The following is a 25,802-nucleotide window of genomic DNA, read 5'->3' on the forward strand; positions in this document are numbered from 1 at the left end:
ATCTGCCAACACCGTACACCGAGCTCGGCACCGAGCTCCGATCACTAAGCACTAAGCACTTTGTCCAATACAAAATACTAGAACAATTTGTTTAGTAAAACAATTTTCAATTTTTGTAGTTATTATGATATTTGTTTAACTATGATAGTTGTACTTTTCCCCGATTAAAATACGGTTTATTTCTACCCGTTAATAATGGAGATTTGATTTTTCATAGTTGGCTTTTGGTGTATATTCTTTTACTTTTTTTTTTATCTTTCTGATCTTTATATTTATTAACCAATTTTTAAGTTTTTATATTAAAAAATTATAAAAGTTAATTTTTTTATTATTATATAATTATAATAATGAATTTTTAAATAAAAATTAAATATTTTCTAATTATTTTTATATATTTTATTTTTATTTTAATTCTATTATATAATTACCACATTATGAAAATTCATAATTTTTTTACAATTCTTTTGTATGTACAACTTTTTTTAATCTTAATATAAATTAGTAATATTTTTAAATAATTTTATTAAATAATAAAATTCTTTATCATAAAAAAGGGTTTGTGCGCTACTGATAAATGTAAAACAATTATAAAAGATGTCTATTTATAGTCTCATTATACTGCCAAAATATAAGTGAAACAACTTTAGACAGAGGTTTTTATTATTTTTAGATACTATAAACATTAAATAAGAAAAAAAAAAAAAACTAGTGTGATAATCTTTTGAAAAGAATCCACACATAAGCAGTTGTACCCGGAAGACAAAACGTAACCGGCTGACATCGGCTATGACCACCGCTTTAAAGCCACCAACCAGGTTGCGCTCCCTCCAACCACCGCCGCTGCTTTTCCCTGGTTCCAAATCGTGTGTTTCTCCCTCTCCTCTTTCTCAATTTCATTTTGTTGCATCTAATCCTCTCTGAACCATATTCTTGATTGCAGGTTCAAGTTCCCAACCACTCAGCTTCCCACAGTAAAATGTAGTCACTCCTCTTTCGAAGTATGCTCTTCTCCAGTTACACTACCGCCTTTGCTTTACCAATAACCATTTCCATTGTTGCACTTACAAAAACTATAATTGATTTTGTCTCGTGAAATTTAATTTTGGTAAAGATACCGTGCATATTTGGATTGAATTTGCGAGAGCCTGAAATACCTTTTACCCTGGAATAAGCAATTTTTATTTTACGTTTTTCATTTTGATGTATTGGAATTTGTTATTGTGCATTGGATGGATTGGGACATTAGGATGGAAATTGCAGGAATGTATATACTGAAAACTATATTTTTGCTTAAGGTTCGAGAGGTTAGCTATCAACCACCGGGGACTCAGCTTAAACTTCTAAATTCAGTTAGCTTTTCACTTCCAGAGAAAAGGTACGTAATTGTTTGTGTCTTTGTTTCATGGTATTACTAACTTCAAAATATGGTATGAAAGTTGTCAATAATGCGTCTTCCTTCCTAGTTTTTTTTTTATTATGTGGTAGCTTATTTCTGTCAATTGCAACAGTTTTGGTCTAATTTTCGGACAGAGTGGAAGTGGAAAAACAACCCTGTTGCAGGTTATACTTTTTATCCCTTTAGTTCATGTTGCTTTTAGTTGGATGGTGGTCATAGCTCACGAAATGGCCTTGCATATCTCCATTTAGCTTCTTGCAGGAATAAGCAAACCAACGTCGGGATCCATTTACATCCAAAAGTATGGGGATGATGGAAATCCGAGTCAAACTGCAGAGCCCTTGGTGCCGGAAAGGGTTGGTATTGTCTTCCAGTTTCCTGAGAGGTATGAATATAAACTACTTGAATTTAGTAAGAGAATTTGTTATCTCTAGCTTGCATTTGTTTTAGTCTCTGTGTCGTAAATCTTGACAACATGTCAAATATGTTGTTTGAGTGGAAGTGAATTGGCTGTTAAGGATGAGTAATTGGGTGTGAAGAAGAGGAAGTAAGGGGATGTGAAGGTGAAGGCTGTGAAAAGTGAAGGTTTTGAAAAGTGAAGGCTTTGAAAAGTGTGAAGGCTAAGAAAAGCAAGAAGGCTTCGTGAGTTGAACTATGTTGTTCTTCAGTGACATATGTTAGAAATTGCTGCTTGCTGCAGCTTTGTGCAAGCCTATGGTTTTGCTTGTTGAGAGTCCTTAGGTGGATTTTTGTTTTTGACCATGTTATTATGGCGGTTGTTTTTGTGTTGGTTCAATCTGTCACTTGCTACTAAAATTACTCTAATTGAGGCTTAGAATGTTGTTAAATGGGTAAAATCAAAATGTTGCATTCTCTTAGAAAGTGGTCTTTAAGTCTTAAACTCAACTTTTCAAACCGGTTTTGCAAGGTAAAGTTTGCATCCACTTATATACTATAATTTGTCATATCTTTAGTTGATGTGGAATCTTCAATACACTCTCTCACATCGAGAACGAGACATCTCAAACGTGAGAATAAAGGCCCAATAGCGGGTAACACAATAGACTCAACAAATCTCATTAGAATATGTTTGAATACCATCTTAGAAAGTGAATTTTAAGCTTAATTCCAACTCACAAAATAATTTTTTTTATTAAACTTCATGATAGACATCACCATGAAACTTGGCATCTCAGTTAGACTAACACTGCAGGATCCAACACACAAAATAAATTTTGTAAGATGAGGTTTGCACCAACATAGAAATATATATGTGTATATATATATGTATATATATTATAATTTGGTCATATATTTTATCGATGTGTGATTTCTAACAAACTCCAACAAGTACAATGCACTTGTGTTATTTAGATATTGCATGTTGTTGGAGATGTACTTAGAAATTCTGTCATGAAAGTTAGTGTTTCACTTTAAAGCAACAAGTTTCAAGAAAAATTGATAGGAGAATGCTGAAAAATAAAAAAATAAAAAAGAAGTTAGAGTTTGACTCTTAGGATACTTGCAAATTTCTTGTGGCTCACTCTTAGACAGGGAAACAAGAAGCAACGAAGCTTTAAACATAGATGTCTTGTAGCCCAAATTCCCAAAAATAATCATGTCAAAATGAGTACCAAAACTATTTTAATTTTATTGATGAATGTGTAATTGTCCGGAAGAAGTTCTGTTAATTATTTTGAGGATTAGTAAGGACCAAAGAGGGACTTATCTTGTTTTAACAACTAGTTTGTCTGCCTCTATTACGAGATAGAGGCGTTTTTCAAGTTTCTTGTTGGTGTTTAGCACATGGGTTTTGTTATGATTGTTTGTGTCAAATCTATGGAGGGATGAAGTATCTTTTATTTATTATCTTTCTACTATTACTGTGTCCTTTTGTAACGTGTTATGAAGAATTTCTTATCGTCCATATGCCTTCACTTTCTTGTTTTCTTTATATATCATATTTTGGCCATATCTCTTAGATGATTTGTGATCTTAAACACACCCTCTGAGAACATCAAGCATGGGAATAGAGGAGTGCTCTATTGTGGGTGGTACGATAGACCAACAAACCTCGCTAGGATAGACATTGATACCATCTTAGAAAGTAGACTTTAACTTTAACTTAACCTTACAAAACTAACATAATAATGTGAGGTTTGTAACCCACTTATATATATATATATTATAATTTGGTCATATATCTAGATGATGTGGGATCTTCAACGATGATAAATGGATTGTCCAATGCATGAGTCCAACCATTGTTAGATTTGGAGATGATCAAATTTATGTAGCCTTTACCCCTATGGACAATGAGGCTTTGTGTGACTAAAGAACCATGAATTCATGACCCCAAATCACAAGGCCTCATTATTCCTAACTTAGTGGCTCACCATCTTGTTTTCAAAATATTTTTGTTGATGGAGAAAAATGTATTATATCACTGTCTAACATTAAGATGTAAATAAATATGATATTTATGCAGATATGTTCTCTATACTCTTACCCAAAAACAAGAAGCAGCAAGATATACCTTTTGTAGCATTAGAAATCACTTTCGTTTGGTCTTTCTTCAAATTGAAACATTTTCAACTTTGAAGTACAATTATGTTTATTCTAATATCAAAATATTTGTGGCAATTTACACGGTTTAAATACCTTTTAAATTGCGAATAAGACTAAATTGTACCTTCCTTGATCTTTTATTCATAGTGGTATGTTGTTTAATTGTCTACATTGTACAATTTGATCAATTTTCATTTTTGTTGGATTGTCATTTCTAAAGTGCTACACATTTTGGTGTTGCAACCTAGGTATTTTGTCACAGATAATGTGCTTGATGAAGTCACTTTTGGTTGGCCAAGGCAAAAGGGTAACCATCACCTTAGGGAGAATCTTACTCTAGGGCTACAAAGGGCAATTAACTGGGTAGTTATGCCTTTGTATACCACCAAATGTATTCTTATATATATATATATATATATATGCATACATATATATATGTATCTTCATCTTATTTTCATTGTTTGTTACTATAGGTTGGGTTAAATGGTATATCATTGGATAAAAATCCTCACTCCCTCAGTGGGGGTTACAAACGCCGCCTTGCCTTGGCAATACAATTAGTAAGGTGTTCTATTTTGTATTCCTTCTTGTTATTGCTTCATGCTTTCACCTGATTGGCTCCTCAGTTGTTGATGGATGCTATCTCATTTAGTTTAGATGTCAATCAGTTGGCATATAGTTCATGGTTTTTTCAAATGTACTTTTCAGGTGCAAACCCCTGATCTATTGATATTGGATGAACCTCTTGCAGGACTCGGTATGACAATGCTATTGTGACTTCTTATTTTGTTTAGTTGTTTGTTATTGTACTCAATGAACTTACTGCTTTCTTCTTCCCATCAAAGTCTTCGATTAAATCATATTAAAAATCCAGGTTTTGTTTCAATTTTGTTCCTTACAATTTTTTTGTAATGCAATTGTTTTAGGAAATTGTTAGGAACCAAGAATTATAAAGAGAAGAAAAGAAAGGTTTTTATTGAATAGAAAGAAAAGAACAAGAAATAGGAGAGCACTCTATCTTTCAAGGGCTTCCCCTTCACAAGTATTGTGATATTGTCTATCATAGGGAGGGAACGCATTGGCTACTGCATGCAAATTCAGGTCTGGAGGCTTAGGTGGTGGTGGGAATGAGAGGGGGTTTTGTATCAAAGTCTCTGCACCCAGTAAGTTGAAATTCCTAGATTCTGATGTCATTGATGTTCTAGCCACCTTCATTATCAAATCTTGATCCCACAATGATTTCTTATGCATATGAAGTAAATCTGAATTTGGGAAAAAATGATGCTTGGTTGCATCTCCACCTTCAACTTTCTTACTGGTTAGCTCTATAATTGGCCTATCAAGAAAAAGATCATTACATCATATAGTCTTCTCTTTCTTTATTGATGCATCCCCTTCTGCCCTTTTTTTCACTGCAGAGGGTGTGATTCTTCATATTTGAGCCTTCTCCCACCTCTTGGGTCTTCTTCTCTTCATCATTAACAAATTTCTCTCCTCCCTCCAACATTGTGTCCCTTTTCTTGATGTCCCGCAACAATTATTTAATTTCTTTCTAGTCCAGAAGGCTTTCCTTCAAGAACTTGGTGTCCGTTCTAACAGATTTCTCTCATCCCTCAGACATTATGTCCCCTTCTTGATGTCCTGCAACATTTCTTTTATTTCTTTCAGGTCCAGCATGCTTTCCTTCAACCCCATAATTTCCGCTCTCATTTTCGAATTCCATCTTCCGTGTTCGCTGATAAACTTCTCTACTGCCGCCATTCTCTGTTCCATCTTTTCTTCCTCCCTCTTGGTTTTTCAGATCCAGCAAGTCAGACCAATATGTTAGGGACCAAGAATTATAAAGAGAAGAGAAGAAAGGTTTTATTGAATAGAAAGAAAAGAACAAGAAATAGGAGAGCACTCTCTCCTTCAAGGGCTTTCCCTTCACAAAGAGCTAGAGCTCAATCTACTAAAATATTACCCACTCCCCCTCACCCTCTCCCAATCTCCAATTCAATTTTGGTAGACTCAAGAGTTTGAGATCGTGTCACTAAGTTTGTGGTTGGGCACAAAAACGACGAGAAAAATTGTCATTCTAGTTTGCATTTTGAAAACCCTAAAACCCAAATAAAATCCAAAGTGAAAACGTGTATCATACATCCATTTTTGCATTTCGTCTGTGGTTGGCATTGCTCTGCGTTGCATCTCCGGCATCGTTTCGTTCCTCTTCTCTCATCACATTGTGGTTTTGACATCGTTTTGTTTTTTTATGTTGGTGGCTCATGTCCTACTTCTCTTCTCGTGGTGATTTTGTTAACTTTGCCACACATGTGAAAAAATATCTTTCATTTCTTCATATTATAATTTTTCTTGTTTGTAATTTTTTTACAATTTATTTTCCTATTTTGTCTTTGTTTTTTTTATTTTTGTTTTCTGTTTGCATTTTTTCCTTTATTTCCTATTTCTGTTTTTAAATCAATTTTTTTAAAGTAGTTTTTTTCTATTTCATTTTTAGTTGCAAAAAATTTAGGATGTTCGGAAGTGCAACTGGTTTACATTCTTTTGATTTCAATGCAAATTGCATCCTCGCTTTCTAGACCTAGAAGTAAAGATGGGAAGTAGGACAAATGTTGGACGGAAACATGGAGTAGATGTTTAGAGCAATGGAAAAAACTTAAATGTAGTTATTGCTCAAAGGAGGAATTTTCATATTCAAGCATCATATTGTGCAATGTAGTCAAAATCGAGAGTTTACTCGCATACTCGCACAAGTTAGTGAGATTGGAAGGCCAGCCGAGGTGACTCGGTCGATGGATCGGTATCGAAAAGGATCGGAGCAAGGCGCCGCGCGGACCAGTGGATCGGCTAAGGTTGTCAATCTTGGATCGTGACTTGTGCGCGACCATTTTTGGCCAAGAAAAATGGAACTTGGTTGCTCCAGCATAGAGAATGAGGTTTTGCATCAACAACTTCGATGGTCTTGTGCGGTGGCAGCGATGGTGGCGCGCTCTGGTGAGGCTGTGAGTGTGGCGGAAAATGAAGAGATTAAAGGGGGATGATGTGTGGCACATGGAAGTGAAGAGCTGGTGCCCAAAATAAACCCTAAAACCTAATTTAAACATTTGGGCTTTGGCCCAATTTCATATCCAGTCTATTGCAACCCTAATTCAAATCCCTAATTCAAATTAAGTCATTGGAGAAGTATTTTGTAGTAGCAAGAGGAAGTGAGTAGCACTATTATTTAAAATCCTAAATTTATTTAGGCCTTACTTGACCCATTTTAAATATTATAAACCAATAATTTTAATTCACATCAGATTTCTAATATTTTATTTAATTTATCTATAAATGTATATTGTAACACTATAAATATATATTATAACACTATTAGTAATTCTTACGAGTCGAGTTGCGATCCTCGAGTTACGATCTTTTATCTCCTCTCCGGTCCTCTTACGAGTTACAAATTTGACTACATTGATCTTGTGTCTAGAAGAAATTAAAGTTGTAATGATGAAAGTTATGGTAGAGGCTAATGAAGCATCAAAGAAGAAAAGAATGCTAAATATTATTGAAGAGTTTGATCATGAACAAAGTGAACAAGTGGATACCACTCAAAGTAGTAGTATGATGTTCAAAAAATAAAGGAAATTTAGTCATGGTGTTCAAGCTATTTTAAATCAGTTGTATAAAAAGGGATAAAGAAAAAGTGGACAAAAGCAATTACAATTACTAATTGCTCGTGCCCTGAGTATAATGACAATTACAATTAGGATCAACTTATGACTCCTTGATGATCATTTTTAAAACTGGATCTTTTTTTAACTTCTTCCACCATCTTCTGAATATTTTCCTAGTAGGGTATTAACCTTGCAATTCTATGTCCTAATTCATCCTAAAAAGAGCATTTGCCACTCTATTTGAAGCTCCTGCCTTATACACAATTTCAAACTCATACCCCAACAATTTGGCCTACCAATACTATTGATTTTGTGTTGTAATCCTCTGCTCCAACAAATATCTCAAAATATTTTGATTAGTAAAAACAATGAATTTATGCTTTGAGAGAAGATTCAGCTAAGACTGGTCTTTTGTCTTGAGTAAGGACAACCCCTACTCCCTTGTCTAAGGCATCATACTCTATTGAGAAAGGTCTTTAAAGTCTAGTAATGCCAATATTGGGGCTGTAGTGGCAGCTTGTTGCATCAACTTGAAAGCCCCTAAACTCTCTTGTGCTGATTAAACTTTCCTTTTTCCAAATTAGTTAGAGGACGCATTATATGACAATATTTACTAACAAATTGTCTATAACATCTTGTCAACCCTAGGAATCCTCTCAAAGCATTCAATTTCTTAGGGAAGAGCCATTGTAAAATTCCCTCTCTTGATATGGACACGTATACCCCCACCTTTGAATTACCAAAATTGCATTTCTTTTGATTTGCAAAGAAGGATTGATCTAGCAACCTAGCCAAAACTTGCATCACATGTTGTAGGTGTTCCTCCCATGATTTGAGGTAAATCAAAATGTCATAAGAAATAACCAACACTCCTTCAAAGGAAAGGTTTTAAAGTAATACTCATGGCACACTGAAAAGTTGTTGGAGTATTAGTTAATTTGAATTACATGACTAAATATTCATAACGCCCTTGGTCCATTTTGAAAGTTTTTTTGGAATATCTAGCTTGTGTATCCTTTTCTGGTGATAAGTGCTTTCATTTCTACTTTAGAAAAATAGGTAGCTCCATTAAACTCATCCATCTATTCTTCTATAGGGAATTTACCTAGAATAGCAACTTTGTTTAAAGTCCTATAATCAAAATAGAACCTCCAACTCTCGTCTTTTTTTAACCAAAATAATTGGACTCGAATAAGGACTATTACTTGGTCTGATAATGCCCAAGGCTAGCATATTTATGACTTGTGGCTCAATTTTATTCGTCAACACATGAGAATATCTGTATGGTCTCACATTCACAAGGTCTACTCCAACTTCAATAGGAATTTGATGATCATAATCTCTAGTAGGAGGAATTCCTTTTTGTTCCTGAAAACCCCCATGAAACACTAGCAACAATTCCTGTAACCAATTCCATTGTTCTCTAGTAAACTCTTGCTTTATAATATGCATTTGTTCCATTCCCCACATAACTGATATCTTCCCTACTTCAGACTTGACTATCTTTTTTAAAGATTTGGCAGAAATTAAAGTTTTAGATAAACTAAGATCTTCTTTTGTAACAATATTCTAACCATAATGCATAAAAGACATTTGTAACTCCTTCCAATTTGTCTTTACCTCTCCTAAAGTTACCAACCATGTTTCTCTGAGAATCACATCCACTCCCCCTGATTTGAACAAGAACCTTTCATCCCATAAGATCCTATATGTAAATCCAAATTTTTGTAGCTTTCTTGAGTAGATTTTTTGTTATCATACCCCAATCTATCATAATAATGTGGTGTTGATTAAAACTTCTAGATCCAATCGCTTTATCAATTTCCTTGACCCAAAATTATGAATGGCTCCACCATCAATTAATATCATCACTTCTTGCTCATGTAATTCCCAATTAAGCTTCATTGTGCGAGGTTGGGTAAATCCTGCTCCTAATAGTTTCCAAATCCACCGATTGACAATCAACCTCATCCCCTTCTTCATCTCTCTTTTCTTCTTCAATTTGCCTTATCTTTGTCTCAACTTGGCTCACATCCTCCTCCACCATAATTGTTACATTCAATTTTTTTTGGACACGATGGCATGGGGCATAAGAACTTGCACATCCAAACAACCTTCCTTCCTCCCTTCAAAATTTTTGGATCGCATGTTTGAAATGCCCTGAACTGCATTATTTTTTAAGTATAGGAGCTATTTTTGCCACTCAATGAACCACCCCTTTTAACATCTCTTCTAACTTGATATTTGAATCCTGAAATTGCACCTGACCCATTTTTCCACGCACTCTCATACCTCTTGACATCAATGTTGTCAAGATCGCGAGTTTAATCGCATACTCAACAAGTTTGGAGGGCCAACCGAGGTGACTTGGCCAACGGATCGAATCAGAGGATCGGCATAGGTTGTCGATCCTAGATCGTGACTAGTGCACGACCATTTTTGGCCAAAAAAAGGGAACTTGGTTGCTACAGTTAAAACCCACCTGTCATCGCTCGCACTAGCTGTCGTCGCACTCGCCACCATCATCGTCGTCACTCTCCCTGTTGCCGTCGTCATCCTGTCTTGCGCTCACTCTTGCCGCGTTCGCAGCATTCATAACCACCTTTGGCCACCATCGCCATCACCATCGCCGATTCCACGGCTGTGCCTACTTTGGTGTTCTCCTTTTTTACACGCATTTATCGCTATTCTCTTCTTTTTTGCTATTTTCTTTCTATTCTCCTCTTTTTTATTCCCTCAGAGTGCTCTTCTTTTATTGGTGCCTTCTATAATGGCTTCAAGTTATTAGTTATTTTATGTATGAACATTTTATGAGTTGTATTATGTATTGAATATTATTTTTCATACCTTAATAACTCTTACGAGTCGAGTTACAATCTTTTATCTTCTTTTCGATCCTCTTACGATTTACGAGTTTGACAACATTGCTTGACCTATTTCATAGTATCTTTGCACCTTGGGCTACCTCCATGTTCTGTTAATTCTTGAGTATCATGTGGACACACCAAGTTCTTGATATCAAGGCTTAACCCATCCAAAAAATAATCCAACTATTTTTCTTCCCCATTTGGCTTTAGCTTACACAACCAAAAGCTCAAATTCTTGTGTGTGCTCTTTTACACCTCCAGGTTGTCTCCACAAGGCTAGTCTTTCATATGCCGAACCTTTACCATTGTCACTAAATCTCCTCTTCAAAGCCTTTGAAAAACCCTTCCAAGAAGGATTCTTGGTTTTAATGTGCCAATATTGAAACCAATGTACTATGGTATCTTCCATACTAATCAAGCCCAACTTTAACCATCTTGCGGGTCTCATTTGTTGCACTTCAAAAATTTCTTTGCCTATGCCAACCATCCTACAGGATCTTAACCCTCAAAAGTAGGTAATTCTACATTCTTGGTTGAAAATCTTATTAGAAACTCCTTTTCATACATTTCTTTCTCGTCTTCTGACTCTTCTTTTGATTCTTGACCCTCATGATTCACTGAATTGTTTGCTTCTAAATTTATTGATTTTTCAAGCTATTTTGTCTCAATGGTAATTTCTTCATATATCCTCCCTTCTTCTTCGACAACCTTCATTTCTAGCAACCCCACTTGAGCTTTCTCTTCCTTTACTTACCTTTTTTTTCTCTCTTAGTTTGTCTTTTCGTATTTTCATTTTTTTATTTATTTTGAATACAAACACTTATGTTCCATTTGTTCTACTTTTTCCCTATCTTTATTTTCTCTATACCTACTAATAGGACCTGTGAGCCCATAATGGGTGCAAATCAAGAGGTTATATCTAACAATTTCCCACTTTTCAGATTGGAAAGCACGTGCTGATGTTGTGAAGCTTTTGAAGCATTTGAAAAAAGAATTGACGGTGCTAGTTGTTAGCCATGATTTGAGGTTGCTTCAATTTACTCTATCATATTGATGATGTTCATTTTTTCTTATTATATTCTTCTATTATGCATTTGTTCAATTAATGATTTGTGAATGTGATTTTTAAATTCTAACTTTATAAATTCGTTTTTGACAAACTCAACCAAAAGATTAGATAAATAGAAAATGCGGAAGGAGATAAGAGATGAAGAAGATGCCACAATCAAGATAGGTTGATAAGCTGCAGAAGATTATTCTCTTTGCATTAGCAATTCAAAGATAAAAATGAAAAGTCCTTCACAAGAACCTAAAAAGGATTTCTCTACACAAGCATAAAGTGTAATACACAAATGAGTCCAAACTACTCTGTTCACATAACATCAGATTTCCTACACTACAGTACTTGTATGTGACAATCAAAGTGCTGTAGCCATTGCTCACAATCCAGTTTTTCATAATCGTACTAAATACATGGAGATTGATGATTGTATTTGTGCGAGAGAAGGTTCTCGCCAAGGTGCTCTATATCTATCATATTCCTGCTCTTGATCAGTGGGCAGATGCTCCTACAAAGCCGCTATCTTCAGCTCGATTTACGTTTCTTTGAAGCAAACTCAATGTGAAGAAATTCTCTTATGAAAAATCTTCTCCTTGAGTCTGAGGGAGGATGCTAGTAAGAATTTTTAGTGTACAGCTGTCTAGCTGTTTGCTTGTATGCTAATGTACAAGTGTTTAGCTGATATGTCAGTGTACAGTTGTACAACTGTTTGCTTGTATTGTATGTTAGTGTACAACTGTCCATTGTAATACTCATATTAGCTAACAATGCTAGGCGGTAGTACACAGCTACTGAACGGTGCAAACATTATAAATACTTGTAATATTCATTTCATTGATTGGGTTGAACAATTAATAAAGTTGCTCTCGTTCAGTTTCTCTAATATTAACTCAAACAATGCCATTGACTCAATACAACACTACTACACTCTGCTCTTTCTAACATTAAGTGCTTAGTATTATTAGTAGTCCATCTTGTGTCTTGTTGCATTTATTCCATTTAATTATCGTTGACTACATAGTCTATCCCTAAACTGAACATACTTCTTCCTTAACCATAAAACCCTTCTTTATTATTAGTATCATTTTATTGTAACATAATAATAGTCTCTTTTTACCTTTTCTGATATACCAAAATTTCCTTGCAAACTTGCCACCTACTCTTTTTATACCAGTTTCTGCATTGTGCAATCAACCAATGAAGGTTATTGTTGATGGTCTTAAAAAAAGGATAAAATCTCTATTTAATCCTGTAAAATATATTTGTTATTAAGTTTGATTGTGTAGTTAATTTGTTTCCCAATATAGCTAGTAATTATACTAGTTTTTGTACAATTCTTTGTTACCATTTTTTTTCCAGCTTACTTTTAGGTAATTCATTACTGTCATATTTGCTTTAATTTGTAGGATTTATTAATCATCAATAATATCTCATATTTTCAACTTGGTATAAGAGCACCATCTTTGGGCCTTTAATTTGTAGCCATGGCTAATAGTTCTTTAGCTATCAACACTGATCAAAATCCACTACCTCCAAAGTAAAGGATCTCATGCTGATTCTCATTTTGTTCAAATCACTTTCTTTCAACTTAATGGGTTGAAACTAACTCTGATGGCCTGTTCAATGTATATTTGTGGCAGAGAAAAGCTTGGATACCTCATTTGTGAGCAATCCATGGCCAACACTAATGATCCACATTATGCTGTCTAGGATTCTGAAAAATCCATGGTGATGACTTGGTTGGTAAAGTCCTTGGAGGAAGACATTTGTAGCAATTATGTGTTATTCCTTAGCCAGAGAATTGTGGGATAGTGTAACTGAATGTATTTCAATGATCTCGGGAATAAATCTCAAATCTATGAACACACCTTACAAGTTAGAGAAATTTGGAAGGGAGGTGACAATATGAGATGAGATTTCCACTCCTTGAAGCGGGTGTGGCAGGACCATGATCTCTTCAACACCTGCAAGCAGAAGACAACCAAGGATGCCAAACACCAACAACAAACAGTAGGAGGTAGAACATTCCAGTTTCTTGTTGGTCTCAACAAGGAATTGGATGAAATTCACGGTAGAATCATTGGGAGAGCAGTCTCGTCCTCATTAGGTGAAATCTTTGTAAAAGTCAAAAGAAAGAACCTCACAGAAATGTGATAATGGGAAAGACAAAAGTGGATCCTCCTTCTAAGACTAATGCCTTGGTTGCAAAAGCTACTTCTCCTTAAAGTTCAACAAACCAAGAGAACTTCTCAATTTTGTAGTGTGATCACTTCAAACAAACCATGTCACATTAGAGAAAGCTGCTGAAAAGTTCATGGGATATCAACAGGTTTAAAGGAAGTAAATAAGGTCCTAATTCAAACCCTATAGCTACAACTCATGAAGCAAGAAAAATGTCTTTATGTCATAAACAAATTGCGGAACTTATAAGGTTGGTAAAATCTAGTTCTTTATCTAGTATTTCTAGTGGTTATCTGGCACAGATAAGTAATTTTATTTTCTCTAACTCTTAACTGCACCTCAAATATTTGTATACCGTGGATCATTAGTTTAGATGTTCATGATCATACCAACCTTTCTTCTTTACTTAAAACTTATTCTCCTTGTTTTGGAAATAAAAGGATTAGAATTGTAGATGATAGCTTTTCAACAATTGTAGGAGAAGGGATTATTAAATTATCTGAACATATTGACTTAAAAAAATGTGTTGCACTCACCTACACAAGTTAGGTGTAAGTGGGTCTCTATGATTAAGTGCAAGGAAGATGGAAATGTTTAAAGGTACAAAGCTAGATTGGTATCAAAGGGTTTTTGATAGACATGGGAGTAATGAGAGGGGCTGGAAAGTATACTATAGGAAAAAATTTAAGAATAAAAGTAGTTGTTACAAGCGTTAAGACTTTTTGAAAGTCTATATATTCTTATCTTGAGGGGAGTTAAGATAAGGAGAATAGTTGTTACGACAGGGTATGCCCTATGAGAAAGGAAGTCATTTTCTTTGTAAACGAATGTCTGTGTAGTTCTTTGTTGAATAAAATAGATGAAGGCACAATCCTTATGTTTTCCCCATTTCCTTTTATCTTCTTTTTGGAGGCGTGTATCCAGATTTTTCTGACTTGCTGGATTCCTTTAAAGTGTGTTAGAAAGGTGGGTCAGTGAACAAGGAAAAGGTTGTGGCAAAATTGAAGATAGATTTGTCCATTGTTAAAGACTGTCATGAACAAGGTTGTCAAACTCGCGAGTCTACGTAGACTCGTGGGAGCTCCGTAGACTCGACTCGTAGACTCGTAAGAGTCTACTTTCAACATGCAATTCGCGACCACCGCAACCATCGCACAATCCACTTGCAACCCACGTCCACCCAACCACCACACAAACCACCTGCAACCCGCAAACGCTCCGCTCGATCGACCGCCACACTCCACAGAAGAAGACGCAGTGCACAAAAGACGCAAACGCAAACAAAAATGAAACGTGAAACCCTAATTTCCCCATTCAGAACGACAACGTTTTGGGGTTAAAAAAAAACCCAGTTCGACTCGCCAACTCGGACCAGAGTCGCGAGTCCACTCCGAGTCCACCGAGTCTGCATCCAGTCCACCGAGTTTACCCAAAAAACAAATCTGCTACCGAGTTAACTTGGTAAACTCCTTGGAGTTGACTCGTGAGTTTGATAACCATGGTCATGAAAGAGATTAAAGAACTTCTTTGTGAAATCAAGAGAGGAGAGAAATCGTCAGAAGGAGGGGAAAATGCTATCAATAATGACAAGAAAAGGGAAGAAAGATCGGTGCATGGAAATAAATTTGATGAAGACGAAGAAAAGATGTTGAGGTCGTAGGCAAAAAGGATGGAATTGCTCACTTTTAAAGGAAACGATATGTTAGGATGGATAGCTCAAGCTGAAAAATTCTTTGAAGTATAGAATGTCATTCAATTGGAAAAATTACATTTGGCTCTTATCAGCATGGAAGGAAACATTGGTTTAAGTTGTCATTAAAAGTCCAAGCACCCATCTTGGAAGGAGTTTAAAATTGTGCTGAGTAGAAGATTTGGAGCCAGGGGGCGAAACATTGCTTTTGAAAGATTAGTAGGTATAAGACAACATGAAAATGTGGAATATTACATCCAGGAGTTTGAGATACTGGTGTCACAAGTTCCTCAAGCATCAAAAGATTAATTGCTGGGATATTTCTTTGCAGGGTTGTAATCTAGCATTAGAAATCAAATTCGACCACATTATCCAAGGGACTTGATTAAAGCCATTGAAATTGCTCAGGGTGTGGAGGAAGCTATGCAAGAATAACAACACGTAAGTGAATTTTCTTTCCAAAATAACACATCAAGTTTTTGGTGTCAAGGAAGAAGTGGGGTTGATCATGGGCCGATGCCTTCAAGAATATAAAAAATACACAGGTTTCAATTACAAGGATGGTAATGTGAGGACGAGAACACCTAGTACCACACAAGGATCTCTAGAATAGGAGGAAATGGAACCACGGGACTGAGAAACCAAGGAACCAAAAAACCTTACCTATCTAGAGTATGTTAGGAAGAGAGAAGAGGGAAGATGTTTTAATTGTAGAAGGGCCTATAATCCAGGACATCATTGTCCTAGAAAAAGTTTAACTCTATTCGGATTCTTCTATCCCTTGCTACTAATTTGAATGGCTTGTACATCAATTAGATATAAAGAATGCTTTTTTGAATGGGAAACTTGTGGAAGAAGTGTTTATGAGTCTCCCTCTATATTTAAGGAAGTACTTTGAAGAAATAAAGTTTGTAGACTAAAGAGATCACTGTATTGGTTGAAACAATATCCTAGAATAGGTTTTGAGCGGTTTGGAACTGTGATAAAAGGGCTTGGTTATATCCAAAGCCAAGTTGATCACCTACTTTTCTATAAACATTCTGCAAATGATAAGATTGCTATTTTAATTGTGTTGAATGTAACGGACTTAGCTATAAATGTTAATGTTCAGGCCATAAACCAGTGAAGGTTATATACAATATATTATAATTTTCAATGTCGAAAAATTGATATACAAGAGGATTTCTTGCAATATTGCATAGTCACCATGTCAATTAATAGTGATATATAAAGGTTTTAACAAGGAGGAGGGAGTTAATTAAAATCTTTTAAAATCATAAGGACTTTCTAAAGATGTTTCAAATTTTTGTGACTATTAAAATATTCATAAAAACTATAGGAATTTACAGAGTAATTTAACCTATATAGTTCTTAAGGATTTCTTGTCATCTTATATTTCTAGCTCTCTTTCTATCATAATAAATTCTGTTTATCAAGAAAGAGAGAGAAAAGTTTTCATTTCTCTTTTTTCTATCACAATACTGTGACTTAATAATTTTACTTATGGAGATTTGTATCTGCATTTCAGAGAATTTGCGAGTCTAGTTGATCGATCATGGAGAATGGAAATGGGTGGCAACCTTAAACAGGAATTTCTACCACTGTAATCTATGTTCATTGCCTTTTTAATCTCCATGACATGCTATGAGGTTAGTACCTGTACGGTCAAGTGCTTGCTATATTTTCTATTGTACCTTGGATGCTTAGACTGGAAATTTTGAAAAGAAAAAATAAAAGTATTATTCTATAAATAGCTTTCGTGAGATTTGGTCATTAAAATGGTCTCAGGGCCTCTATGAAAAGTAGTCATGAGTTCACTTCTTGCTATTCCCATTTTTCAAAATTTAAAAAATAAAAATATAATTCTATAAAAAGCTTTCTTGAGATTTGGACATTAATATATGGTCTCAAGGCCTCTATGCCAAGTAGTCAGAGTCCAGTTCTTGCTATTCCCATTTTAAAAATTAATTAAAATTTCTGCATATATGGCTATTGCTCACCTGTTTTGCCCATGTTTCAAGCCAAACGACAACAAGTGAGGTAATTTAGAGATATAATTGTATATAAAGCATATAACAATCTTTATGTAAGATAATGATAGGAACATGGGTATCATAGCTCATCGTTGGTTTCTCGGAAAGAGTCACCTACAAAGGATTTAATTAGTGGAAGGTTCTAACCAATAAGGAAGTAGAGTAAAGTGTTACCAAGTGTTGCAGAGTAAAAACCCCAAGGCATCTGCTCTTTGAGGCAATGCTAGCATAAGAACTTGGGTATTATGGGGTGCTGAAGTCACACTTATAAGATGCTCAATATGGAGTACTAAGTGTTTTATTTTTTTCCATTAATAGCTATCTTTCAAGGGTGGGTTCCTCAAGTACTTATTAGATAACTAAATTTTAACATTTAAAAGGTAAATTATGATTCTTGTGTTTTAACCAGTCGCCTGTACATTGATATCATTAGGTCTATTTGTGAGTTGAATGCTTATAAAACCCTAGTCAAGAGAGTTTGTATTGACCTCATACCAAGTCCTGGAAATCTGTTCTAGTGGTTGATGATGCATATCTTTGGTTGCGAGTGACTTGTTCATTTTTTATTTGTGCTCTACTCTTCTATGACACGGTTCAAAGTAGTGGTATATAGTCAAGAATGAATCTCAAATTTATAATAAACTAGTAAAATTAAACCAAACATGTCTATTTATTAAGAAGCTGTCTGGAAACACACAGATTATTGGTTGCATGATTGCTTCAAGTACAGGCATAACACAATCATTATATCAAATTACCAATACTAATTTTACAAGTCTCACTTGTAGTGCAATTTATCACCACTTTAGTACAGTTTAATTTAACTTGCTACAGCTCCAGCACCAAATCTACAATGCCAAAAATTATGAATGAGTAATAATACGTAATCATAATCTAATTATACTTCAGTCATACATGTATTATGATACTTCATGATATATTAATTTGCATTGAAATCTAGAAATATGCTGGGGATTAGTTTGATTTGAGATTGATGTTACCTTACATCTTATAAAACATTTTAATCAAAACACTTGTCGATAGGGTATTTGGGTATAATTTGTAGGATGTGTTTAGGCAGTGGGAAAGAGGAGCAATGATAGAACCTTTTTTTTATCTTAATAAGTATCCAAGCACAACAATTTCTTATGTAGTTCGTTTTTCAGTTAAGTAAATAGTTATATGATCATAGTACTTGGCAGTAATGCTGAAAATATTAGAGGAAATGCTGAAAAAATGCTTTGGAAGATAATACAATCAGAATAGACACACAGACCTACCCTCCCTGTCTTAAGCAACAATATTGCTCTCCAAAATTCTGTTATGCCTCCCCACAATTTCACATCCCCTTTTTCTTTGACAGTTTTCTTTTCTCTGTTCTACAGTAATACTCAACACTCCCTTGAACACCTCTTGCTCTCTCTTTGTTTGCCTTATCATTTGTTATTTTGGTAATTTTTGTACTATGTATTTTGTTGTTGAGATGAGACTTTTTATGAATACTTAAAATGATGCTAATGGAAGATACTTATCAAATTTGTGTGTGAGGAATTACATTCTAGATTTATGTAGTACTTACACTCTGCATCTGTTCTGATCCAGTGCTCATTATTTCCAGTTGAGCTACTGCATATTTGCCCTAGCTGTGGTGGGTTCCAATTGGTCATACAGTGTTGGGACCACTCTCTTGATCTGGTATCTGGATGAAATCTCTTGCCTTTGTCTGGATTTGTGGGCTTCCCATTATCATATTCATGGAAGAATTCATGAGAAACATTTTGTATCTCATCTTTGTGGGATTTAATGCCATCTTTTCCGTTTATGGGGCTTTCAGGATAGACTTTTCTGTGAAACAAACATAGAACCTGCATACCCGGATGAATGAACCAATTAATTTATGATAATATGATAGTATTCACTGTATTTTCCAGACAACATATTGAAATTGTGAGTTTGTTTTAATAGCTAAATTTATTCTGGCACTTTACTGACCAGGACTGACATTTGGCACATTACTTTTCTTTGCAGTTATACTTAGTTAATTCCTGAGTGGAATACCTTCTGTTAAAATTCTTTTGATATGCTTTACTAATTTCAGATGTTCATATACTGGTTTTCCTTAGATTCTCCTTTATGTATGGTGTTTTACTCTATCTATATGAAAACAACCAAGCAATATATGTTGTCATCGTATTGATAATTTTTTGCTAATAAATCTGAGAACCTGAAGATTCTCATAATCTGGTTTGTATAGTTTGTGTTTGGTTTCATCCTTTTTTACATGATTCCTACTGTAATCACATTCAATTTTCATTGGCAAAAATAAGATGATAAGGAAATAATCAAAGGTAACAGGTGGTAGAACAACCAAGGGATTTGTTGTTAAATGTGGTTCAGAAGATCTAGTATTAGACACCAACCTTGTGTAGGTTTTTATTGGTTGAAGCAGAATCAGCATCATTCTTGGAAGTGTTGCAACTTTTTGAAGAACTGCAGACCTTTTTTAATATCTTTCTCATAATATGCCTGGCAGCAGACTTAAGTGTTTTCTTGACTTGTGTTTCACTTCTTATTCCCGTCTCTGTACAATCTTGACTTGTTGCCTTTGTCCTATCAAGTAGCTCAGCTAACGATGCTCTCTCTTTCCTTAGTTGTTTTGTTTCTGGTAGTTCAAATGAGGACCCCAGTAAATATCCTTGCAGTGGGCATACAGCTTTGTTTATGTATTCTTCAGCTTTGGGTCCATCTATTTCCTTTCCTCCAAGTGTGATAGTGCTAACATAGCTGTTTCTTCCTGATGAATCATGGAAACTTTCTTCTCTTTCAGCCTCAAGAAATTTCTCAAGCTCATAACTTATGAGCTTGATTTCATTTTCTGTCACCTCTTCACTTCTCATTGTTATGTTTTTTGAAGGCATAGCAAATGTTGGTGTTCCTGGTTCATCGGTGACTGTTTCTGCACCAAGAGTTCCAATTGTTAGAAAACCTTGAAAGAGCTGAGAGCTTATTGCTGGTGTTTCTTCTTGAGATTTGTCTTCTCTGCTGTCAACCAATCCAGAATAAGATATTTGATTTTCCTGATTGTCTGACTTTGAGAACCTGGGCTGAGTTATGAAGCATGGCTTTGTCTGGGAGTATTGATTGTCAAGTGTTGGCTGCACTGTAAGGCAAGTACAAGGGTTTCCTGAAATTGGAGTCCAAAAGAAATTACTAAACTTGTGAAATTAACAATTGATAATAGATATACATGCTACATATCTTGGTGAAACATTGATTTCTTGCTATTATTCTCCTTGTACTCTGGGAAGAGGGCTACGGAACTTGTGAAAAAAGGATAATAGTTAGATGAGTTAAATGTGGACATGGGAAGTGGAGAGTGATCCAAGTACAAGTTTTTATTTTCAGTAGGTTATTGTTTGCAACCACGTGATAAAGTGGGATGCAGATGTTTCAAGCACAGCAGTGCTCTTGATATGTTTAAAAGGCCTATTGTGCAAAACACCTTACGTTTACTTAGGCCGAATCTCTTAACAATTTTGGTAAGATTAATATTCATAAGCTAGAGCTCGGAAAAATCAATGTCATATTGTGTTATTGCATTGACTGACAGTAACGGTCACACAATTTAGAAATGTCTAGGTGTGACTGATGACAGTTTTTAGCCTAAAAGATTGTTATTTCTTTTCATTCATTTCCACGAAGAAAAATAGAGGAAAAAATGGATTCTAAGAGATAAGATAATAAGGACAGCCCAATACCCAGTGCGGAATCCTTGAAAGGTTCTATATTATTCTGCCGAAGTTTTCGATGCACCCATTGAAATAACTGCAATAAGGAAAGTCAGGGATAAAGCTTAAGTAGTGAAGAAATTTTTAATTGTCAATTGGCAGAGGTTAGACTCACCTTCATTTTGATCTCTTTTCCTGTTTGATAACCAAATTTTTCTTAGTTAACTGATTATGCTGGAAGATATATATATGTGCAAGGAAAAAGATCTCTACGATTGGCAGGTTACGATTGTTAAAGTGAAAAGGCAAAAGACCTTTTCTTTGTGATTCATTATGAGTTGGAAGTAGATATATGCTAGAAGAGTCTAAGTTAGATGTGCGCATAGAGAAAAACAATTAGATAGATACAACTGTGTGGTTGGCTATTCTTTTCAAAATTCTAATCATGAGTGTATTGTAAATTGTTTGTGGAATAGGTACCAACAAATTGCTATTTGTCTATATTTGTCTCTGTATGAACTTAATGGAGTTCGATCACGAAGAAGCTAAAACACAATCAGAAAAATATACTCTATTATGGTTAAAAATGTATCTAATAATATACTACTACCAATTAGGGAAAATATAAATTTGCAGTTACTGGGTTCTTTAAGTGACATGCTATTATTGGAAACATTGCTGCTGTTTAATTCGAAAGATCTACTTCTATTAAATGATTAATACTTCCTGTACTTTGTGCAAAATGCAAACCATCTTTTAAGTATTAGCTGTAAACTGAAACTTTTTCTGTTTAACTTGAAATCCCAGTGTTTTGAATTTTCTGTCGCTGTTATGGAACCTGTAGAACTTGCTTAGACACTTCTAAAGTTATTTAGAATCAAAACGCTAGACTCTATTCTGAGGGCTAGGGTGCAAAGTTTCCGGATGAGCTAAAAGCACTAAGAAAATCTCTTTTCATGATGTGCCTGTATATTAATGTGCTTATATCATCATCAGCATTATTGTTATTATAAAGATGTAGATAGGTGGTGCAAGTATCAGCTAAATATGGGGGCAGGGGTATATGGTCAAGTGGATCATCAACCTTCAATCATTATCACGTCAGGCCCAAAGTCAACTGTGCTAATGGCTCTTTGACTATGATTGTGTTGATTTTGAATTGTTACTAACGTTGTTTATGATGCCTTGGTAATTCTTGATAAAACCTTTTGCGCCTTTCTAATTACTCATATTTCCACTGAAGCGCATTTCAGATTGATTAAAAGTGTTCTAGAAAAGAAAAAATATTGTTTGTATTGTTTGCCATGTGATTTTAAGTGATCACTGTTTTGACCTTCCTCCCATTGCTATTTTAAACCTGGGAATGAGATCATTGAAGGGTTGTACCCCTTGCCCAGCCCTTTGTTTGATGTGACGTGGCTTCCTTCATTTTTCTCAATCAAGGAGCATTTCCCGTCTCATGCTATCTGCGGTTCAATCTTTTAGGATTTTATCTGAGCCATTTTTGTTTGTAGTTATGCCTTATGAATTGCCTTTATTGTCGTACAGCATGTTGCAGAGATAATTGCTGTTCCTGAAAGTTCAGCATCACACCTAGAAAGTGATCAGTCATATTTTCCCAGGAGAAAACTGACTCTTCGCAAACAATTCGCCTCATTGTTGACACACTCACACATGGGTGATATGATAAGAGAATACATAAAAATATTCTCAATAAAACATATATTTGGCTGTTTCTTTATGTACCTTTACAAATTTCTTTACCACCTCTGTTCATTCTGGAATAGAGTTTTCATAGTGTGCACTCCGGAATGACCAGGACGTACTAGAAATTTTTTTGTGGTGCATGACGTCATTGTCAATGTGCTTAAGCAAGAGTGGTTTCTACAAAACAATAGTTTATCCAAAGATGGTAATTTGCAATTGAATTAACTCATGAACATATATACCTCTTTTTTATCCAAAGTTTAGAACACATTTGATTCAAGATGAACCTTTCTTTCTAGTCAAATTTTGTGGCACTAACCAATAATTTTCCTGAAAATAATACACTACACAGTTCTCCTGCACAATCCAGAAAAGAGATGAATTATTGAGTTAAGTACGATTGGCTTACTGTTGATGGGTCATTCCTAATATATTCTCCTTTGGATTGGTTGATAAAAAGTGTGCAGCATCAGCATCACACTTGCAGCATCAGCTGCATTTGTTTGTCATATGCTTACCTGCTTTGTCAGGAATGTTGTCTCAAATCTTGTTTAACTTTAATGCTTAATCTTTTCCTTCAAGTTGTTTTCATGACCAATATTTTCCATTAACTCAGCATGTGGAACAAGGCGAAAATATTTGACTAACAATGAGAACGTTCCCAATTTAGATCAATTTCTTGGCTTCACGACACCAATTCACTATGTTTCAACAGGGGAATATGTCCCAAGTCTTAGCCCAATAATTGCTTAGTCAGATAGGCTTATTACTGATTCAAACAAATCCCACTTATGAACTAAACTTTTGTGTTATGGCATCTTCAAATTTAGCAGCACGCTGGGAAGACTAACATGAAAGTTGTCATTTGCTAGTAAGGACAGAGCCAAGTCAGCCATTCAAAAAGTGATATCCAAAACAAACACTAAGTCTTCAGGGTTATGGGGTCACCTTAGTCATTGCAGCAGGCTACATGGGTGACCCATATAAAGGATAAATGGTGGCAGTACAAGCACCAAGTAAAATAAGACACTATAAGAAAAATCTGTTTTAACTAACAAAAAGCGGGGTTATAAAAATGAAGTCACTAGTATGAGTGAAGTCTACTCGGTTGAACACAAAATTAAATATTTAATATTGTGTTCACAATGGAGACCTTTAATTCATACTAAAATTTATTAAAATAATAATAATAAGTTAGCGTCTAGAATGGGGACACAAAAGAGATGTAATGAAAAAAATTAAGTGACAGAATAACATTGAGTTTAGAATAGAAACACAAAGTGGATGCAAATTAAAAGTTATTAAAATAATAATAATAAGTTAGTATCTAGAATTGGGACACAAAGTAGATGCAAGTTAATATTTTATTACATTTAGCATAGGTCTAGGCGACACTAAGGTGACATGGACGTTTATTGTCACCTTAACACACACTAAGTTAATGAGAAAAAAACAATAAAACATTAAAACATTTTTGTCTCACATTTTCATTTTCTCACACTTTCAATTTTTCATTCATGTCTCACTTTTAAATTCATAATCCCAAAATTCCTCCCAAAAACCCTACTGTCTTCTTCGTGATCATTTTGCTCTTCTTAATTTTATTTTTCGTTTTGGTCTTCGTGGTCATTTCGCTATCCTTAAGTGTATTTTGCTCATATTTATTTTTCAAGTAGTGTCCCTAATGGCGATACACATTTGCTTTTTCACGTAGTGTCTCCAACGGCAACGCTAAGTTTAATTATTGTTGGAGATCTCACATCGACTAGAGATTAAGATATTTCATAGTATATAAGTGAGTGCAAACCTCATCTTATACGTTAATTTTATGAGGTTGAGTTTGACTTGAAATTCACTTCTTAATGTGGTATCAAAACCATTTCTAAAGTGTGATCATGGTAGACGTTGTTCTGCTTCAATAGTTTTTCTCTCCAAATTCATTTATGAAACTTTGTTTTTGATTGAAAATGGGTTTCTAAGGACATTCAAATTAATTGAACATATGTTTCTTCATTATCAAGCATTCTAGATTTGGATTACTTGCATCTGATGTTGAAGAGCTTTGAAACATGGTTTCAGCAGTTGTTTATCATTTTCGAATTAAGTTTTGTGTTGTTTTCCTTTTTCAGTCAGTTACGTGTTCTACCATTTAAGTTTTTCACTTTTACTATTCTTGCGATTTAAGTTTCAGCAAATTTATTTTTCAGCACTTTACTTTCATTGCAATTTACTTTCCAGCATTTTACTTTCATTGCAAATTACTTTTAAAGAATTTTACAATTTTATAAAATTTTATTGTTCATCTTCTCTTTGACCTAGATGATCTGCTATTATGTTTTTATAGTTTTAAGAAGCAACAAACGATCATCTAGAGATGGTTTGAGCTTCATTGCACTTTTCATTACTTTTTACTTTGTTACATTTTTCAACTTCCCCCTAATTAGTTTGTTTCCAAGAGCATGCACACATTAAGATTTTAATTGCATTCATACATTTCACGTGGATTCAACCTATGCAAACTCTATACCACATTAGAAGGAACTTTGTAATTTGTTTGATAAAATTGTACGTGATAAATAGTCGTCACCCTCCTCCTCAACTCATATAGATTTTCTACTGGCTTCTTACACAAACAATTAGAAAATGGTCTCAGCCGCAAGGCAGTGACCATGTGATATATGTTAACTTTCAGACTCAAGTTTTATATGCTGAGGGACTTTTTTTTTAGGGTTTTTAATTATGATGGGGTAATTTTTTTTTGTTTTTACTAAAATGGGATCTGTTTAAAAAAAATTATAAATTTAGGCAAGTCGTGCCAATTTGACACAATTTCATATGCACAAATCGTTCCAATTTGATGTCATAATTTTTAATTTTTTTTTATTATTTATATATTGGGTAGTAAGTTAT

At 34.7% G+C, this 25,802-nt stretch overlaps 2 protein-coding genes across 11 annotated transcripts; one reads left to right on the forward strand and one right to left on the reverse strand.

Annotated features, from left to right (window-relative positions):
- Positions 1–578: 578 nt before the first annotated feature.
- LOC137813644 (ABC transporter I family member 11, chloroplastic) lies at positions 579–19,458 on the forward strand. 10 transcript variants are annotated; one of them, XR_011081472.1, is made up of 12 exons: positions 651–863; positions 941–998; positions 1,296–1,375; positions 1,509–1,560; positions 1,648–1,781; positions 4,213–4,327; positions 4,438–4,524; positions 4,673–4,721; positions 4,891–5,127; positions 11,435–11,519; positions 16,953–17,073; positions 19,060–19,458. XR_011081472.1 is itself a non-coding variant. In XM_068616004.1 (11 exons), the coding sequence occupies exons 1-10, from the start codon at positions 787–789 to the stop codon at positions 17,029–17,031; spliced, it is 816 nt and encodes a 271-aa protein (XP_068472105.1). In that variant the 5' UTR covers positions 579–786; the 3' UTR covers positions 17,032–17,073; positions 19,060–19,458. The 10 variants fall into 10 exon arrangements, 5 of the variants coding, with proteins under 5 accessions (XP_068472105.1, XP_068472104.1, XP_068472108.1 ...); XR_011081469.1 differs by lacking the exon at positions 4,891–5,127 and adding an exon at positions 13,194–13,984; XR_011081468.1 differs by lacking the exon at positions 4,891–5,127 and adding an exon at positions 13,194–13,984 and having other exon boundaries at positions 19,076–19,458.
- Positions 18,068–21,567, reverse strand: LOC137813645 (protein LAZY 1). The gene is made up of 5 exons (XM_068616009.1): positions 21,361–21,567; positions 21,216–21,282; positions 19,878–20,641; positions 19,037–19,322; positions 18,068–18,305 (listed from the first exon to the last, which is right to left on the reverse strand). The coding sequence occupies exons 1-5, from the start codon at positions 21,364–21,366 to the stop codon at positions 18,286–18,288; spliced, it is 1,143 nt and encodes a 380-aa protein (XP_068472110.1). The 5' UTR covers positions 21,367–21,567; the 3' UTR covers positions 18,068–18,285.
- Positions 21,568–25,802: the final 4,235 nt, after the last annotated feature.

This window comes from Phaseolus vulgaris, chromosome 1 (genome assembly GCF_000499845.2).
Source record: "Phaseolus vulgaris cultivar G19833 chromosome 1, P. vulgaris v2.0, whole genome shotgun sequence".
NCBI classification, from domain to species: Eukaryota; Viridiplantae; Streptophyta; class Magnoliopsida; order Fabales; family Fabaceae; genus Phaseolus; species Phaseolus vulgaris.

Excerpts from the sequence above, each read along its gene's own strand:
- LOC137813645 (XM_068616009.1), bottom strand. Across the intron at positions 19,323-19,877 it reads CCAATAAAAACCTACACAAG|GTTCTATGTTTGTTTCACAG; the intron begins GTTGGTGTCTAA and ends CCGGGTATGCAG. Across the intron at positions 18,306-19,036 it reads GATCAGAACAGATGCAGAGT|ATTTGGTGCTGGAGCTGTAG; the intron begins GTAAGTACTACA and ends TTGGCATTGTAG.
- LOC137813644 (XM_068616004.1), top strand. The coding sequence starts at position 787 with ATGACCACCGCTTTAAAGCCACCAACCAGGTTGCGCTCCCTCCAACCA. Across the intron at positions 864-940 it reads CTTTTCCCTGGTTCCAAATC|GTTCAAGTTCCCAACCACTC; the intron begins GTGTGTTTCTCC and ends TCTTGATTGCAG. Across the intron at positions 4,328-4,437 it reads TACAAAGGGCAATTAACTGG|GTTGGGTTAAATGGTATATC; the intron begins GTAGTTATGCCT and ends TTGTTACTATAG.